This window comes from Juglans microcarpa x Juglans regia, chromosome 4D (assembly GCF_004785595.1).
Source record: "Juglans microcarpa x Juglans regia isolate MS1-56 chromosome 4D, Jm3101_v1.0, whole genome shotgun sequence".
In the NCBI taxonomy this organism is placed as follows: domain Eukaryota; kingdom Viridiplantae; phylum Streptophyta; class Magnoliopsida; order Fagales; family Juglandaceae; genus Juglans; species Juglans microcarpa x Juglans regia.
In genome coordinates this window covers 35,142,308-35,161,491 of record NC_054600.1, presented here as the reverse complement: position 1 = coordinate 35,161,491, position 19,184 = coordinate 35,142,308, and the positions used below count along the sequence as shown (strand labels likewise).

The following is a 19,184-nucleotide window of genomic DNA, read 5'->3' as shown; positions in this document are numbered from 1 at the left end:
CGCCTAAGTAGAAAAAAAACAAAAGAACACATCCTTATTTTCTTAGATAAAACATTGGACATTAATTTTACGCAAAAAAAAAAAAAAAAAAAAAAAAAGTCTATACATTGATGTAACTTAATGTTAATACTTTACAATAATAACAAAATTTAATCAAACATATTTTTTATTTTTGAATAAAATTGATGTGTAGGTTAAACATTTGTCTTTTTTGTCAAGTCACAGGCTGTATTGCATAAATGCTTGCCGTATGGCAACCGGTTGTCGTGTACAACTTTTCCCCGTTAGAAGGGATGGGTAACACAGAAGCTTATATTTATTTATTGTCAAATGAAATGTCGCAGTCATCTATTGCATTTTCTATTAAAATGGCTTTTATATTTATTTATTTATTTTAAAAGAATTGATTTCTTTTTTTGTAGCTACATCATTTAATAATAGAGCTTACTTACCTACCTTTAAACAAAAAAAGATAAAATCAACAACCTGCAATCAATTGTCAAAGCCAAAAATAGATATATTTTCCCATTTCTCTTGCTTTCTATAGTCTAAACGACACTAAAAATATCTTAACAAAAAAGATAATAATCTAGAAAAAGTCAACATATAAATCTGAAATATTAGCAAAAGAAAAGAAATCTATGGGCACGTAGATAGTGCATGTGCGCCACGTGTGGGGGTAAATGAGAGAAAGACGAAAGGGTGGGTGGTGGTGGTGGTGGTGGTGAGGACACGTGTGGGTTGAATTTATAGTGGGGACTGGGTCTTATTTTGAAACCTCCGATTTATTTATAGTCTCGCACTCTTATCCTTAATTGGCGTTTGGCCCCTCAATTTATTATACCCTCAAAATTAATAAGTCAACAAACAAATCCCAACCCACCACCTCACCTTATTTCTCTTCCCTTTTTTCTTTTCTTTTTTGTCATTTTCATTTCTTTTTTTTTTTTTTTTTGTTTGTTGGCAACTTTCATCAACCCCCAAACCGGACTTCCCTCTCTCTGACGGCGTCTCATCCCTCTTCCCTCGTTCGGGTACTTCCTGTCTCTCTCAACGTCTCCACTCTCTCTATATTTTAAACTCTCGTACACGCTATTCAATTTTTGAGATCCATGTTATATTAATTCCTCTCTCTCTCTCTCTCTCAATTTTTTTTCCTTACTTTTTCTTGTTTATATGCAGCTTAAAGTTGAAAATTTCTCTCAACTTTCCAAATGATCCCTCTAATTTTGCCATCGTTCAACTCCATCGGCGTGCAAAAATAGCTAATTTCCTTTCATGTCCACAACCCCCTTCTACAATCATTCACCAAATACTCACTCTTGTTTTTCGTTCGGAAACTCCTAAAACAATTCACGCCATAATATGGGCTATCTCAATTCAGTGCTCTCAGCTTCAACCCAGGTTCATGCCGAAGATGCGCCCGTAAGCGGCGGGGGCCTCAGGTTTGAACTCTTTTTATGAGCAAATTCTTGCTTCGATTTATAAATTGTAGCTGTTTTGTGTTCCGCTTTATTATTTTGTATGCTTTTCCTTAATCTTCGTTTGTATTTGATCGAGTGTAATATATGCAATGCGTATTATTTACCTAAAACTATGTTTTACGTTCATCAACTTTAACTGTATTTATAAGTGCAATTATTGAATCATGTATTCCTTTTGTTTATCAAGTAATTATAGTTAATTATCGTGTATTTACTATTATGAATAATGTTCCTGCTTATTACAATCCCAAGTGATTTAGTTATGAATATTGACATTTAAAGCGTCATATGCTTACGAGAAGAGCTCTCATTATATAGATTCTTTGATGATCCGGGTTTTTCTTCAAATGCTGAATTTTATAATATATCTCAGTCCAATGGGATAATTGATCACAGTATTACTTTCAATTAGTTCGTAAGGAAATGAAGTGGAGGAAAATAAAGTGTTGATAATGATTGTTCAGAATTGAGTTGTTACACCTTATATTTGTTGGAACATTACACGATTATGATAGGTGCATGTGTGCACATCCAAAAGGTCTTGTATCCTTCTATGCCCGTGTGCACACATACACGCACATGTGTCATTCCCTTTGTTCAGTTAGTCAATTTTTGCATACCTATTATTAGGTATAGCCCCTGAAATGCATTGTACTGCATTTAATTCAAGTGTATGTTGTGTGCCTGTCTTTTTGCACTTGCGTTGTCCAAGAAGTTTGTACAAAAATCACATTTGTCGGGGGCTTGCACTAATGAGACAATGCCGCTGAGGGAACCAAGTTAGTTATCCTCCTTGTCCTTAGCGATTGGTTGAATCGTAGTTTGTCGTGTTGGGCACAGATATTACCTCGTTGAAGTGATAACTTTTTTATTAGTTGTTGACCTAGTGAACTCGGCCATGTGTATGGTTTATATACTTCTACGTATGCACAACTAATGTTTTTTCAGTGATTTTCAATTTGTCATTTAACAGAGGAGTTGGTGATATAGAATTTGTTGACTTTTCTCTTGGAGTTAGTTATTTATAATGGGTTAAGTTTTCAACCAAATAGTTTTAGGGCCAAATTTAATGTGAATCATCTCTCTCTCTCTCTCTCGACCTTGAAATTGTATGGGATGCTTTTAATACCGAAAGTATATGTTGCAACAGTCAGAATGGAAAGTTCAGCTATGGATATGCAAGCTCTCCAGGAAAAAGGTCTTCAATGGAAGATTTTTATGAGACACGAATTGATGGTGTTGACGGGGAGATAGTTGGTCTGTTTGGAGTTTTTGATGGTATCTCTCTCTCTCTCTCTCTCTCTCCCCCTCCCTCCTTCATAATTTCAGCAGAAACATCAGGGACAGTGGAACTACAGTGATTTTTGTTTGTCACTTGTCATGGGCATGAATTGTGGATGCTTCAACCTCCTATTGCTTAACCCAGTCATAATGGTTTATTAGCTTAAAGAGCATTTCATATGAGATCTTTGTGTTTTAGAGATAATATGTGTACCTCTTTGTGAGCGGACTTTCAGCATTTTTTAAAATTGTAGGATTTATTTTCTTTTTTGGACGAGAAATTATTTTGTGCTAATCATTGTTGACATTGTTAATGAAGTTAATGTCACTTTTCCAAACTTCATAAATGGTTAAATCCATGTGCTGTTTCCTACTTTCTATTTTTTCACATTAATTTACCTTATTTTTCTTTCCTTTTGAATACCAAAGATTGATGATGATTCAAATATCTCCTTTATGTTTTTTCAGGTCATGGTGGTGCCCGAGCTGCTGAATATGTCAAGCAAAACCTTTTTAGCAATTTGATCAGGCATCCAAAGTTTATTTCTGATACCAAATCAGCCATAGGTCTGTCGCTCCTTATTTTTGTACTATTATGATGGCTTTTCTAATGTTCTGAAATTTGCTATATTCTACTTCCATGTTTTTCTCATCCTTTTCTCTGTACAGCTGATGCATACAACCATACTGACTCAGAGTTTCTGAAATCGGAAAATAGCCAGAACAGAGATGCTGGATCAACTGCTTCCACTGCTATCCTAGTAGGTGACCGTTTGCTTGTTGCAAATGTTGGGGATTCAAGAGCAGTAATATGTAGGGGTGGTAATGGTAAGGTTCATAACTAATTTCAGATCTATTCAACTTTAATAGGGATTTGACATATCCGTTTTACCAAGACAAATTCAAAATTCTTGATTTTAAGAAGGCTGTTTTCCACTTTTTAGTCATTGTTTCATGCACCCCCCTTCCTCAAGTTGTTGATTTGATATTGTCTTTATCATAAATCTCATTTGTATTTTTTTTTTTTTTTTGGGTTCCAACACTTGTTAGGATCCATTTAAAGAGATTGCATTTCCATTTTTGGCACTCATTCATTATTATGAAGGCTGTGGAGTTTGGAGAAGTTTTGTACTTGCCGAACTTCGTTAACATATGAAATTGTTCCCACGGTTATATCAAAATGGTCTCTCTCTCTCTCTCTCTCTCTCCCGCCCCCCAAATAATGAAATGGTTCCCTTTCAAAGTCTTGAGTAGTATGATGGTGATGCCTATAGTTGTATGTATATAGAGTTGGTCATCTAAGGCTCCGTTTGGGTAGTGGAGAGATCACCTCACTACCCAAGCACAACCTAAATCTTCCTATGCTCTTTTTTTTTTTTTTGTTTGTGGTGTTAATGGGTTTTTTACATTTATACTTAGCTGCTGTGTTTACTGTATTGTTGTTCAATGAAGTTATAATTTTTTCCTGCCTTTTATCCTTTACAGTGCTTTGTGTCATATCTATTTTTCAATCATTTTCAATTGGGTAGTCGTATGTTAAATGCTAAGCGCAATTCAGATGGATCCAATCTCCGTCTCTCATCATTTTTCTTCTCACTTTTTTCTCTTTTCTTTTTACATGGCACTAGGTATAAGTTTATAGGTGTTTGCTTGAATATTGGTTTCTAATTTCCCTTGTGACTCAGTTATTTCCTACAGTACGGCGACGAAGGATTTTTTTTCGTAGCTAGGATTTTCTAATTATGTTATTTCCTTACCATCCCATTCAAAACTGTCTTTCTACTGTGCATAATTCCAATTGAGGGAATATATCATCTATGTTTGGTTACTTTAGGGGAGTTTTAATCATCTGTGAAATCCCTTGAAATCTTTCCAAAATGGAAAAGGAAAGAAAGGATGCAGTAACCCCCCCACCCCCCCCCCCCCCCCTCCCATCCCAAATTTTTTTTTTAGGAATGTGCTTATTAGATAACCTTGCGATTCAGTTTTGCCATTTCTTTTTGGTTGATACGGTGCAATTTTCTACTATCAAGTCCTTTATCATTCATATGTCATTTCGAACATGCAAGAGTTTTGATGAAAGGTTTTGGGTTAGAACAGATCGTCTTGGGCTACTTAATGATTGGCTGGTATATTTTCAAGTTTGTTTCCTCTTATGTGAGAGAATTCTGTTGATACATTATCTGCTTCCTATTCTGCTTTCTTGTTATGTCATTGGCTCTTATCATATTTTGATTTCCCGCAGCTATTGCTGTTTCTCGGGATCACAAGCCGGACCAAACTGATGAGCGGCAACGGATTGAGGATGCAGGAGGATTTGTCATGTGGGCTGGTAAGGTCATTGCATTTTATTCTTCGAATAATTCTATTTGAAGGCCTTTACACCACACACCATTCACATGACATAGTTTGATTTTGAAGATAAATTTTAAAATTTGAATCTTACAAATCAAATTATGCCATATGGATGGTATGAGGTGTAAATTATTCTTCAGGCTCTCTAGTGATCTGGTGGATTGGTTTGTTTTTTGGTGGCTAATAAATATATCATCAGGAACTTGGAGAGTTGGAGGAGTTCTTGCTGTTTCTCGTGCATTTGGTGATAGGCTCTTGAAGCAATATGTTGTTGCTGATCCAGAAATTCAGGTGTCATTCTTAAAGTTGACTTTTAACGCTTATCTAATTTTAAGTGAAGTGATTTAGTTTTTCAACATGGCAAATATTTAAATCAAAACTAAAGGTCACGCAAGGGGGGGGGGGGGTGCGGGGAAGATTAATGAAGCTTCCAATGTTGTTATGCCTGCAGCAGTAGCATTCCTTTGTGCATTACTTCAACAAAAAATATATATATATATATATATATATATTACCTTTGATCATGTATTAAAAATGCATGCTCCTTCTATTCTAAAAAAGAAAAAAACAGGATCTCGACAATATAGCTTTTTGTTAGTGTTTCTCAACCTACCTACCATAATTTCATATTCGCTTCTGCTAGAGAAATGCCATTTGCCGATTATTGTAAGCCCTATCTAAGAGAGGGGTTCTTCTAATTGATGAAATATGGTCGGGTAGACTGCCTGAAAACTTGTTTCCCATTCCTCCAATTTTTAAGTTTGTGAGAATCATTAAACACTGACAACATTATGGAACTTGTAGGAGGAAAAGATTGACAGCTCCCTTGAGTTTCTTATCCTTGCTAGTGATGGCCTGTGGGATGTTGTCACAAATGAGGTTTGCCACGCTTTCCAACTCCGGAATTCTTTTTGTTTCTTTCATGCATTGATGATGCCCGTGTGTTGCTAAGACCAAGAGTGGATGTTATGTCTTCAGAACTTGAAAATTATTTTCTTTGCTCTCTACCTCATTAGCCCTAATGGATAGTGACTGGTCAGTTGTGGAAAGTCTGGCTACTTGTTTTGAACGAGGGTGACTTTTGAGTTAAATCAGATGTGTGGGTAATCCCAACCTTTGAACTCTGATTCTTCCCACTTTCTCAGGAGGCTGTTGCAATGGTTATGCCGATTGAGGAGCCAGAACAGGCAGCAAAGAGGCTGATGCAGGAAGCATATCAGAGAGGTAGTGCAGATAACATTACTATTGTCGTTGTCCGTTTCTTGGCCAATCAAGGGGGTTGCTCTTATAGCAGCTCTGGGTAAGCGCCCTTCCTTAGCTTGGTGCTAGGGTTTGGTTTCCTACAAGAGTGGAGGATGGGGTGCTACAAAAAATGTAGTGATTCATAGTGATAGGAAATCATAACGTTGTACTGTTTAAAGATAGAGATCATCAGGCTGCTAATGTGTATTACATATTATCAGCTTCTAGCATAGAGCTGTATCCTAAAGCTTAGTTTCTGTGCTGGATCTTGAATGTAGCTAGAAAATGTTGGTGTTTGAATCTGTAAAGAACCTCGAAATTCCAATATCATTTGCTGTAAATGCGTTTGAACACGCCTTCATGCAATTTATATTTTTGTGTTCTGCTTTTTTATTCTTTTGGTCTTGATGTGGTGTACGGTTACATGTTAATTTTTGTTTGGATTTAATGTTTACCAGACTTAGAGCATTCGCATTTGGTGCCGCAAAGTATGTTTTCCCTTATATTCTAGGGGAAAGTTTAGGGTTTTCATCCCAAACCCTCCTCCAGCCGAATTCCTAAAATGGGGATCAACTATTTGGATGCTACAGCGGCTCCCCATATTTGGGCATCCACTGTACATCTCCTAATCTGATTTCGTGCTTTCCCCATCGTTGATCCTGCGTCTCCTTCTCTTCGACAGTTGGGTGTCCTTCGCCCCTCCCTTCCATCGCAGCTACCATTGACGGCAGCCTTTCCATCATAAATCAATGCAAGCCCTCATCCCCTCTCGGTTTCCTCCATGGCTGGATTCTCTCATTCTCGCTTGCACATATTGATTTGTTCGACTTCCTTCATGGCTAGACTTTGTGAGAATCGAGATCCTCCATGGCTGGCCATCAAGCTTCTCTATCGCATTTCATTTTTGAGATCCTCCATGTCTGGACTTCGTCCTTCTCTCTTGCACAAATCCAATACTGAAATTGCTTACCCATCCATATGCTTTGTAGTGAGATCTGTTCTAGCTTGTGCTTTTTCGAAAAAACATCTTAGCTTTTTACAAGTCTCTTTTGTTGGATTGAGATTTGTTATTGCTGTGATTTTGGTGATTTGGTGCATTGATTTGTTCTTGGTTGTGTTGTTTTAGGATTTTTCTTGTAATTTACATACATGTGCTCAGATATAAGAATTTGCTATGCACTCATTTATTTATCGGCTACAAATAAAATGCCATTTGAAAAGACAAATATTAATTATTTTTAAAATTGTAATAATTTTGTCGCTATTGTCTTACCAAGATAAAAATAATAATAAAAAAAAAAACTTCGTGTGCAATAATTAAATTTATGTAGAAGCTAATATTGCTTAACCTAAGAAAAAGATAAAAGGTAGTAATTAAGATTGTAAATGGATGTGAGAAGAAAATAATAGAAATAATAGAGAAATAATATTTTAATAGAATAAAGAATTTATAGGGAATGAGATGTAGGAGATTTTTAAAGGACTAGTAAAATTTAGGATACAATTTATGGAATAGTGTATTTGAGTTAAAATTTATGAAATTTTATAGATAATGAGATGCGAATGCTCTTATAATAACAAGAGTGATAATCCCATTTTGAAGTTGTTAAAAACAGTAGCTGTTTGCTTTTCTGGGTGTCCTAAATGTAAAACACACAGAAATTCTACTATTCATCTAAATCTTATCAATATTTGTATATCAGCCATTGATACTCATAAAAGATAGTGGTGGCAAGTGGCCACAGTCGATAATGAAAGTGAGGGCTCTCCTATTGCATCTTTAAGCTGTGTTTGGTTCTCAAACTCAATTGAACTCAGTTGAATTTAGTCTAACTTTAAGCTGAGTTTAAAATCTAAACATTCAACTCTCAAATTATTAAACTCATCCTAATTCAAAACTTTCTTACACGTGAGATCTATAATATTTTTTAACTTAAAACATCTTTATACGTAGGATTCACAACCTTTTTCAATTTTTTATAAGAAATACTAAACTCATCTTAATATTTAAATATGTTTTAAACTCAGTTTAGACGATCTTATATAACTTTGTTTACTATTTAACTCATTACTATTCATAAAAAATTCAATTCAATTGAGTTGTCAATATTCAAACTTAGTCTTACTCTGCCTGCCCAAAAGAATTATTTAAATATGAAGTTCCCACTAATCATGCATAAAGAAAATTGACTTAATACTCTCCACACATCTCACATGATTTTTTTTTTTTTTTTTAACTCAGCACATAAGGCATGAGGTCTGCTGTGGCTATAGGCTGATGTAAATAATTACACTGCGAAGAAAGAGCGTCGCCAAAATGAAAAGGCAGTAGGTGTGAGCTTCGATTTGCAGCTTCCTACTTCATTACTTCTACTGCCTACTAAACATTAATTTTGTAGTCTACAAAATCAACGGTCAGCATTCCAATCCCACATCATCTATATACAAAAACACTTACTTTCAGGACGGATAACTCAACTTAAAACGTAGGAACCACCCCGTATCCACATCTACGATCATCTTCAACCCCAATGTCCGACCGCTTCGCGAACCTTCCTTTGATTCGTGGCCTCGTCTCCGCGTAGGCTTTTCGCGACGCGTATCGGATCGTCTTCTTGAACTTTCTGTTCTTCCTCTTCTCTCTGTACCTCAGCACCCTCGCTTCCCGATCCGCTGCTGATATCTGAACCGTCAGGTTTGCTGAATCGGTTCCGATGCAGATCGGCTTACAGTAAGAATCGGATATATCGGTCACCGTGTTTCCATCTGGCACGACGCCGACGTCAAGGGACGAGGAAGACACCTGAGAGCAAATTACGGGTTCAGAAAATCTCTTAGCGAGGAATTTGTTTGACTATCTGTGAAAAAATGGAGTGCAGTTTGATCGCTCAAAAAAGGTACATGGAAATGGTAGAAATTGGGATTTGTTTTCCGAGCAATCAAACAATGAATTTCAGAAAGAAACGGATAAGACATTTACGCTGTGACTGAGAGACCGAGAGTTGCAGCCATAAGCATAGAGCTTGGAGCCCAAAAATTTCATGTCGAAGCAGTGGTCATTCAGCAACGGAGGCTGATGAACACTCTTGCTCTGAACGGGTACAACTCCGTCATTACCGGAACTATTCTGCTCCTGAGCTTCCAATTCCGGTTCCCCGAGCCCGTAATCCAGATCCAAATAAGGATCCATGTCCGTGAAGATAAACCGATCGGAATTAGGATCCTGACTCGCCATCACCTTATTATTATTGTTATTGTGGTTCGGGAGAAACCAGGAGGCAGCCTCGGCCTCTTCCCTGCAGACGTCACCATCCCCGCCCACGTCGGAGAAGTAATGGTCCTCCAGGAAGCTAACGGCGGTTGTGGCTTTGACACCAGACGAGGGGTTAAAGGAGTCGTAGAAGGTGGTGACAAGAACGCGGTCGTGACGGCGGGCGAGAGGGTTGGCAGAGTGGATGTCGCGGTCACACGTGACGCAGAGGGAGGCGACGTCAGCCTCGCAGGTGACGTGGGCGGGGGCATGCTCGCAGACCTCGCAGAGGAAGACCCGCGCGTGGCGTGACGCGAGCTTGTGGACAGCGTGGACCTTTGAGTCGCAGCCCAAGCAGAGGAAGGCGGAGTGGGCTCGGCAGAAGAGGGTGGCGGTGGCCGATTGGCACGAGTCGCATAGCTTCGAGGCCATAACCCAACCCCACACTCTGTACTCTTCTCTCAGCAGTAAGCAGCACTCCTTTCTCTCTCTTCTTTCTATTTTGTGGTGGTGGTTGATTTATCTGTGCTATTAATAATAGGGTCTATCATGTGGGGCCAGCGAGATCTATTGCGTAGCCAATTCGAAAACGACACGTGTAGAATGTTTAGCCAAATGAAAAAGAATAATGCTATAGAGAAGCTAAGTGTGCACTTTACATTCATTGTATAGCTGTTTCTAGTTGATTGTTCTCAACACTCATTTAGAGAGATGTGTGGTCTAGATGATGTCACATCATGTATATAAAATGAATGCTCCCAATAATAGTTTCTATCTATATTTATTCAATAAAAAATACTACTTTATCCAATTAATTTGACCGCTGGCCAAATTTTTTTTATTTAATAATTAAAAAAGTGATTTTAAGTTTATTGATATATATTTTTTATTTTTTAAAAATATTTAAATATATTAAATAAATAAATAAAAAATAAAAAAACACATGTAGGCCTAGCGGTAAGAGTATTGACATTGGCTTCATCAAATCCATCTCCAAAATTTGATGAAAAGTATATGTTTTCCATAAATCTAAAACCTCTCTATCCATAACCTCATATTGGATTAGCCATTGGATTCATCAAAATAATAATATAATATTATTTTTTTAATAATAATATTTTTTTCATATTTTATACTTACACTAACCATATATACATTAATAATTTAATTTGATACTTAAATTATTGTTTTCCTATTAATTTTTTTCCTTAATCTAATTACTCAATAAACACATTTTGTAAACTAATTTTCAAATCCAAACTAGTAGTCTGTAACACAGCATATCTCCCTAAATCTAACTAACTCAAGTTGCTGCCAACACACAAAATAAATAATAAGCATCTTCTCTCCGGAGCAATCATTTTACAAATATGATGTCAAGGAAGAAATTAAAAAAATATACAAAAACGTTCTACAGAAGAAGCAAATTCAAGCATTACTAAAAATTCATCATTGAATAACAAAAGGAGGGCCAAACGGTAGTGCTGATCAAACTTCAAACAATGGCCTTACAATATTTTTGCGCGTCTGAGATTTTTACATTTGCAAAGCTCCCAACAGGCACTCCATTTTTTTTTCAGAAGAAATAATTGATACTCAGATGGAATGTGATTAGAACTATGAATTGCTTACATGTTTAGCATCAATAGCCATGTTAATAGAATCTCCACTACTGACACCCTATGTTGATAAGAAGCTTTCCAATAGATCCAAAGAAGCCTTCTTCTTCTTGTCAAATTCATCTTCAGTTGGGATTAATGGTGGCCTAACTGACTTTAGATGCTTTTGATATGGATTTAGTGGAATGCTCTTCTCTATTGCATCCTGATCCTGTAAAAACATGAGATAAAAGGTGACTGACTGTTTCATATCGTCGTAAAAGGAGCTAGGAGACTAGATTTATTTATAAGGGAATACAGGAGTATTTTGGACTTAAAAATATGTATCTACTTTTACTTTCATGCTAAAGTTCCTTATGCAAAACAGTGATGTGCATATCATGAAATCATGGATGGTGTGAAACTAGTACTAAAAAAATTACTTTCCTACATCTTACCAAACAGATTTTACTTACAAGTAACATCTTTTTCTTTAGGTACAAGATGTAAAACTAGACTGGAAGGTATTCTTGGATAAAAAATTTCAACTTCCAAACACAGCCAAGATATCCCCAGCAAGTAGAAGACATGATTACTCACATTATGGATAGACACAATTGTACGTACCCACTCTACGTTGCCACCAACATTCAGTATCACACAATTGTACATATCCACTGCTATACATATCCACTGCTACACAATACACCAACATTCACAATCACCCAACATTTCTACCAACAAACCAGTTCATAATCCAGCAACTCCAATAGATTTACATTTTAGTTTCAAAATAATGTAATAGCTCCACAAACTAGTTCATAAACCAGCAAATGAAAATTGCAATACATTTGTGTAGCAGTACCCAAATAATTTCAACAAGTTCAATTACACATCAGCAATTTCAGGATATTTTAATTTACAATAGATGGGAATATGGAGGGTTTAAAAGTTATGAACACGAGAAGACTTCTAACTTTAATTTGCAAAACTTTCCTATGAAGGATTAGAGAAAAGCAGGATATAAAGCTAGAAAACTTTTACTTGCAGGCTTGTTTATTGGCATAATAAACAGATTATTATAAAAATACGTAGTATTATAGTGACTGTTGTGTGTGTACACGAACTCATAAATAGCTAATGCCAATAAAATTAAGTATATGGTTTCTGTTAGGCAGAGAGAAACATGTGAAAATGTAAAGATACAAAAATCACCATTTTCAACTCTCAAGAACACAACCGAGTCCCTTGCAACCAACTTCTTGTGGTTCAAGAATGTGCTCCACTCAGTCGTCAACAGAGCATAATGGCATAAAAGAGTTTAAGATACCTAAATAACAAAAAAAAAAAAACCTTGTATTTATACCCATGTTTAACAAAATAACAAAAGAAAAAAAACCCAGATCTATCAAATATTATTCCATTCAAATATTTTCATTATCACACACCCAAATCAACAAAGTAATAAAAGGAAAAAACCTAAAAAAACTGTTACAGAGAAAGCAAGCTAAGACCAGTACTACTTGTTGCTCCGAGGGTGAGTTTTTTTTTTTTTTTTTTTTTTTTCCGTTTTCATTTTCTGTACCACACTCCATTCTGGGTCGTTTTCATTTCATTTTCTACACAAATGTTACATAAAAACACAAAACTACAAATTTTATCTTTGGAAACTAGAATAACGAAACACCATAGAAAGAGATTAAGGAACCAAACAAATCCCAAAGATTTACCTCATTGACGTTGTTATCTCGAAGCCAAGAGCCGGTGAAGAACCAAAATTTACGGTTTGGAGCTTAAATTTCTACAGAGGAAAAAATAGAGAAAGAGGGTAGCGTCAGGCTCTAGAGGGAAGGGAGAAAGAGAGAGGGAAGAGAGGAAATGGAGAGGAAAATTTGAAAGGGAGAAAGGAAATTTTTTTCGGATTCACAAGCGTAAGAAATGCGAAAAATGGACGCGGGAGTGGAAGAAATGGAAGAAAGGAAGAGGAAGAAAGAAACGGAATTGCGGGCGAAAAGGGAAAGAAGTAATTTTGTAATAAAATAATCGGACAGATTATGAATAGGGACTCTTCAAATATAAAGATGAAAATAAATCTCCTGTAACTCAAAGTTTCAGTTTTCGTGTTTGCCGAATTCAATGCCAGCCTTTTCACCCTGGATTCATCAAATTTTGAAAATTCTTTCATTTTAATGAAGCCAATACAAGTGTTCTAAAGGTAGCCCCACCCTAGCCAAATAAGTAGATTATACAGAGTTGGGACAACTTGGCATGGGGTCCTCGAAAGAAAGGTTGCTTTTAAAGTAGAGTAGATTTGGGCATTATCAATACATTCTTTATTCTATTTTTTAAAATATTTTATTAAAATATTTTATTTTATTTTACATATTAATTTTTATAATATTTCATTCATAAACTTATCAATTTTTTTCTATATCATTTAAATATATTTTTATTTTTTTAAATATTTCATTTTCACTAATAAATTTAGAATATCTATAGTTTTTTATATTTTCAATTTATTTTTATATACAATGTAAAATAATTTAGTACTATACAGGTAAAACAAAAATATATAAGCCAAATAAAAATTAAAAATAAAATCAAAATATGAAAAAATTGATTAAAAACTATTTTCAATATAGTTTTTAGAAGAAAATGAAATATATATATTTTAAATGATGAACAATAAAAAAGAATTTACTTATATGATAAAAATCAAAGTAAAAGAAAATAAGAGAGTAAATGAAATATCAATAATTAAAAAAACCATCTCATCTCATCTCTAAATTCAAACCAGCCCTTATACTTTTATCATCTCTAGAGCATGCTGGATTTTGATATTAAACTGAGATAAGTTGAATTGAGTTTTTTATTAATAGTAATAAATTGAGATGGTGGAGTGAGTTCTATAGAACTCATTTAAGATAAGTTTAGATGTATTTGAATATTAAGATGAATTTATATATATTTATGATAAGTTTAAAAAAGTTATGGGTCCTACATCTAAAGAGGTGTTGAGTTAAAAAAATTATGAGTTCCACGTGTAAAGAAGTTTTGAGTTGAAATAAGTTTAATGATTTGAGAGTTAAGTATTTGAATATTAGAAGAGGTCTAAATCTAAACCGAACTCAGTTGAGCTAAGTGTAGTCAAAGAACCAAACGAGCCTCTAGCCAAAATTTGACTAAAATTTAACTGGAAAGTTTATTTTTATAAATTTAGTTAGGCATTTTTTAACAATACTAAATAATAAACTCTCTAAATCTATCAATATTTTATTAAAATATTAATTTTATCCTTTTTTATTTTAATTCTAATTGCAATTTAAATTTTTATTCGTTATTAAAAAAATACACATTAATTTTCTAACGATCTTTTTTTTTTTAGAACGGTCACATTCTTCCAACTGATATATTTTTCCAACGGTCATATCTTTCCAACGGATATATTTTTTTCAACCTTATTTTTTCTAACGACTATATTTTTTCAACGAATATATATTTTTAACTGCTATATTTCTTTAATGGTTATATTCTTTTATTATAAAACATAATATTTCATTAACAATTTCATTCACTTCAAGTCAAGTGTCTCTGAAATCTTTTTTTTTTTTTTTTCTCTCTCAATGGATCATTCGCTTTTTCACAAAATAACACTTACTGATTCAGATTCTTGCCAAAAATCTGAGATAGCAAGACAACTTGTTCATGAAGAAATTTATGCAAAACTCAACCTCAGTCATCACAAAAAACAGATCTTGTCGCCGTCGCTCATTGCCGCACATCACCTGCTCCGTCAGCCTCTAGTAATTTCGCCATCGAACATCATCTCCGTCATTCTGTTGGTTTGTTCATGGAAGCCTCGAGAGAGACTAGAGTTGTTTTGTGGATCTCCCACGGCTTCTTCAATCTCTTGAGATGCACGAAATCATATAATTTAGTATCCGATATATATATGATCTCAACAGCAGCCACTGTTGATGTAACCTTCGATGGTGAAGATCCTAATAGAAATGGTGATGTACAACTGGTTAGTTGCTCGTTCAACCTTTGGTCTGTGCGATTTCCATGCGAGAGGGGGGAGAGGGGATGAAGGTTAGGAGAGGTTCATGGGTGTAAAAAAAACCGGTGAACCGGTAAACAAGACCGAGCCGATCAGATTTTTTTTTAAAAATTGGATCAGACCAAACCGGACCAATTTATATATATTATAATTTTTTATATCGTATATAAATTTTATATATAATATATAATTATATATAAAATAGTTTTGTATTATGTGATAAATTTCTTATTAAATATAATTTTAAATTTTAAAATTTTATCACTATAGTCTATTGTATCAATAATTATATTAATACTAATACTATATCACTATATAATATATTATATATTATAATATACTATTATAGATATTATATAATATATATTATAGTATATTAAAACTGAAAAACATGACCGAACCGAACTGAACCGGAACTGGTAAAATCGGAAGTATCGATTTAGGAGAGTAACCGGTGCGGAATCGATTCTTGAAAATGTAAAATCGGTGCATACCAATTCGGTCCTAAAACCGGACCAAACCAGACCGATTACACCCCTAGAGAGAATGTGTGATCTCGTGGCATGCGGTCACATGAGAGCTAAGTTGGGAAGCTTACTTGGCACTCACTCATTGAAGGGTTGCTATTTGGGAAATAATAGATAGACCTTCCAGAAGATTAATTTATTTTTTAATAGTAGATTTCACCTTTTTTTAAAATAATTATACGACGTTTACACAATCTATAACTAAATGTAACACAACTCGTTAAGAAAAAAAAGTTCTCAGCACTGGTTTAAAGTTCGGCGTGAGCTAATGCTTTTCTGCAAGTCTTATTGGCATTGATTGGATTCGATATTATCGGTATGCATAGTAATTTAGCAGACCTTTTGATCGGCAGTTGCGCCTCTCTGACCCACGGAAAACAAAACTCTGAGAGAACAGTTCTTGACACATTGACACCAGCTAACTTTTTCGTAAAAGAATATACTTGTAATTGTAATAATTCAAATGAATATGATACATCCATGCAGGCCAATGTTTTTGTTTTTGATCTATCATGGAGTGGCTTGATTGAAGAAGACAGTAAAATTAAGGGTGTAAATCCTAAGTATGGGGACAGAGGCTACAGATATCATTGTTTCACCACAAATACTGCAACAAACAAGAGATGGTATCAGAAAATGAATGGGATGTCACTTCAAATCTATTCCAGCCTTGATGGATCTCTTAACTGACCGAGAAGTAATGCTGCTACTTGGAAATAGGAGGCTCTCCTAACCACTTGGCACGAAAACCTGTTCCCTTACAATCCGAGCAACACATTGATCCCTGGAATATCAAGACAACATAATAGGGTCATCCATACTGCAATTATAGACTTTGCACTCAATACTATGGAATCATACCAGTCATAGCTTAGAAACCTTGTACATTTAACTTACCATTCCACCACAAATAACGCAACTGGTGTTTCTTGAAGGTACTTGGCAGAGCATGTTATCACCAAGAATAAAGAAGCCTGTACCACCACACCATTTACATTCAACATGCCCGTTTGAGTTGCAAGAAGAACAACCAACTGGCCTTGGTTGCTGTATATAGTATAAACATTAGACAAACAATAAAACAATCAGAATAGAGATACAAAGATTGTCTACAGAAAGAACCCGTGAGACTCAACTTCAAGCCAGATCTACAAAGCAGCACCAGGATAATAAAAAAAACTGTATTCTTCCACTTGTGATATAAAGTATGCTATCAATAAGACATGTATTTTTCGGTCAATCAATATAAAACTTCATATCTTATCAAGATTGTACCTTTTCATAGCACAACCTGGATTTAATATGGTTCAGAATGAAACAAAGTGGTTTCTCTTATCATTAATTATTTATTTTCTTATCTTTCCTAGAAGTAAATTGAATATTATCCAACGACTGAAGACGGAGTTTTCTCGAACCATTTCCTAGATCCTCTTTTAAATACTAATCGAATCAAAGAATACCCAAAGCCAGCATGGTGAATAAGATCAAGAAAACACGAGCTGCTTAAAAAAGAGCAACCACGCTACGGTTCTGTTGAGTCCCACAAGCATAAAATCTCATTGACCAAACAAACCGAGAATTATGCTGGTAGCGTGAAACAATTCATCTACACCCTCTGTACCATAATAGATGGTTGCGTTTTCTTGTTTGGGCTATTCCAAAAGATATGGGGGTTTTCAAAGACAAAAGCACCGATCCATTTTACTTACATTTTTTATCTCTGCTACTCCATTGTTGTGGTACACTCTACTCTGGTACCCAGAGTATGAGATCATTTTCTGCCCCAAAATTTCTAACATTCTTTAATTCCCATCTTAAACCAGGTTTGAGGACAAAGGTTTTTTTTTTTCAATGGATATAAAGCCAGAATTTATCCATTACGACATGAGGATTTTGCACAAATAGCTACGGGGATTTAGATACAGTAATCCACCTTGAATCATAGATACCCCCGCCGGGGGGGGGGGGGGGGGTGGTTTAGATTGAGAGAGAGAGAGAGATTAAAAATATATATATATATATATATCTCAGTTATCAGTTTTGATTTGTATTAAAAAAGTTATCAGTTTTGATCAATACCACTATACATGCGGAAAAGTAAGAGAAAAAGAAAAGGGTAAAACGATTACCTGAGAGATTAACCAGGTTTTCTCGATGCGGTTGACGAAATCGAAGGAGCTACCGTATGAGTCCACCATAGAAGCCCGGACAACTGAAACCCTAGAAGTGGCGGACCTTGCGGTGGTGTTTCTAGCATGAGGAACAAGGACCCGAAAGGCAATCACAGACCCGAAGGTCTTATTTTCAGTTGGTGTCGGCACAATCGCAGGCCTAGTACAACAGCTCCTCATTTCTTAATTTATTTTCTTCTCTTCACTTTTCTGTTCTTTTTTCCTTCTGTTTCTGTGTGGCACAAAGCTACGAGGAAGTTCCCTAGTTTTTAAAGAAGGAAGAAGACTGCCGGGTCGAGGGAGATAACTCAGATAAGGGTAAAGCAGATGGATAATAATTAATCCCGGATTAGGGTAAGTCATATTCACAGTCGGGATAACTTTCCCGTAAACTTTGATTTCTATTCGTAGCGGAACTCTTTTGTTTTTCTAATTCAAGACGTTAAGAACAGCCTACAACTTTGACCCATTCATACCCTTTGGACCAAGAGGCAAAGTCTGACCCTCAACCAAGGTCTTAAACTGGGCTTGTCTGTGTAGCCCAATCTCCGCTCCGCTCTGTTGCCCACCGGTTTCGGCCTGATAAAAAAAATAGAAAATAAATATCCGCATCAGCAGGTGTGGACTGTGGAGTGTAAAATTGATAGTAGAATATCTTATTTTATATATAGGTAAAGGTGCTGTTAGGCCTCATTTATTACTACTTTATTATTCAGTTTTTTTTTTTCTTTTTTACTTTTTAAATCTGGATTAAAAATCTTAGAACATGACCTTGTATAATCTATAAGAAAATAAATTCAATTAATTAATATAATCATGTAATTTAATTAAAAATAAATTCAGTTTTATAAAAATTGACATTTTTTTTACTCTTTTGGTCAATTTTTATAAAATTAAATTTATTTTGAATTAATTTACATTATAATTACATTAGTTGTTTGAATTTATTTTTTTTTTAGATTAAACAAAAAAGTCGTATTCTGAAATTTTTAATTTATATTCAAATAGCCAAAAAAAAAAAAAAAAACAGCTGAATAATAAAGCAGTAATAAATATGGTGTAAGAAGTATCATTACCTTTTATAAATTAAACTTAAACAAATTCCACAAACGTAAGCCACGATACCCTATAATTCTAGTTTCAAAAGTGATGCACCGATCATACACGAAAAATAAAATTAAAAAAAAAAAATTGATTATTTTTCCTAACCATATGT

General features: G+C 34.9%; 3 protein-coding genes across 5 annotated transcripts; 1 reads left to right on the top strand and 2 right to left on the bottom strand.

Moving 5' to 3' along the window:
* Positions 1 to 823: 823 nt before the first annotated feature.
* Positions 824 to 6,715, top strand: LOC121260349 (probable protein phosphatase 2C 59). 2 transcript variants are annotated; one of them, XM_041162185.1, is made up of 9 exons: positions 824 to 1,034; positions 1,183 to 1,445; positions 2,635 to 2,762; positions 3,234 to 3,332; positions 3,435 to 3,593; positions 5,011 to 5,097; positions 5,320 to 5,411; positions 5,925 to 5,999; positions 6,266 to 6,715. In XM_041162185.1, exons 2-9 carry the CDS (start codon positions 1,366 to 1,368, stop codon positions 6,422 to 6,424), a joined length of 879 nt encoding a protein of 292 aa, XP_041018119.1. In that variant the 5' UTR covers positions 824 to 1,034; positions 1,183 to 1,365; the 3' UTR covers positions 6,425 to 6,715. The 2 variants fall into 2 exon arrangements, with proteins under 2 accessions (XP_041018119.1, XP_041018120.1); XM_041162186.1 differs by having other exon boundaries at positions 1,034 to 1,445.
* Positions 6,716 to 8,702: 1,987 nt separating this feature from the next.
* On the bottom strand, positions 8,703 to 10,168 carry LOC121260779 (zinc finger protein CONSTANS-LIKE 4-like). Of its 2 annotated transcripts, none has more exons than XM_041162795.1 (2): positions 9,343 to 10,164; positions 8,703 to 9,165 (listed from the first exon to the last, which is right to left on the bottom strand). In XM_041162795.1, exons 1-2 carry the CDS (start codon positions 10,042 to 10,044, stop codon positions 8,842 to 8,844), a joined length of 1,026 nt encoding a protein of 341 aa, XP_041018729.1. In that variant the 5' UTR covers positions 10,045 to 10,164; the 3' UTR covers positions 8,703 to 8,841. The 2 variants fall into 2 exon arrangements, with proteins under 2 accessions (XP_041018729.1, XP_041018730.1); XM_041162796.1 differs by having other exon boundaries at positions 9,080 to 9,220; positions 9,343 to 10,168.
* A 6,059-nt stretch (positions 10,169 to 16,227) lies between these two features.
* On the bottom strand, positions 16,228 to 18,296 carry LOC121261546 (protein PHOTOSYSTEM I ASSEMBLY 2, chloroplastic). The gene is made up of 3 exons (XM_041163976.1): positions 17,927 to 18,296; positions 16,695 to 16,844; positions 16,228 to 16,581 (listed from the first exon to the last, which is right to left on the bottom strand). The coding sequence occupies exons 1-3, from the start codon at positions 18,146 to 18,148 to the stop codon at positions 16,504 to 16,506; spliced, it is 450 nt and encodes a 149-aa protein (XP_041019910.1). The 5' UTR covers positions 18,149 to 18,296; the 3' UTR covers positions 16,228 to 16,503.
* Positions 18,297 to 19,184: the final 888 nt, after the last annotated feature.

Coding starts and splice junctions, on each gene's coding strand:
- LOC121260779 (XM_041162795.1), bottom strand. CDS start 10,044: ATGGCCTCGAAGCTATGCGACTCGTGCCAATCGGCCACCGCCACCCTC. Junction 9,166..9,342: donor CTCGGTCTCTCAGTCACAGC/GTAAATGTCTTA, acceptor ATTTGCTCTCAG/GTGTCTTCCTCGTCCCTTGA.
- LOC121260349 (XM_041162185.1), top strand. CDS start 1,366: ATGGGCTATCTCAATTCAGTGCTCTCAGCTTCAACCCAGGTTCATGCC. Junction 3,594..5,010: donor AATATGTAGGGGTGGTAATG/GTAAGGTTCATA, acceptor GATTTCCCGCAG/CTATTGCTGTTTCTCGGGAT. Junction 5,098..5,319: donor AGGATTTGTCATGTGGGCTG/GTAAGGTCATTG, acceptor ATATATCATCAG/GAACTTGGAGAGTTGGAGGA.
- LOC121261546 (XM_041163976.1), bottom strand. CDS start 18,148: ATGAGGAGCTGTTGTACTAGGCCTGCGATTGTGCCGACACCAACTGAA. Junction 16,845..17,926: donor AAACCTGGTTAATCTCTCAG/GTAATCGTTTTA, acceptor TACTATATACAG/CAACCAAGGCCAGTTGGTTG. Junction 16,582..16,694: donor GCGTTATTTGTGGTGGAATG/GTAAGTTAAATG, acceptor TTGATATTCCAG/GGATCAATGTGTTGCTCGGA.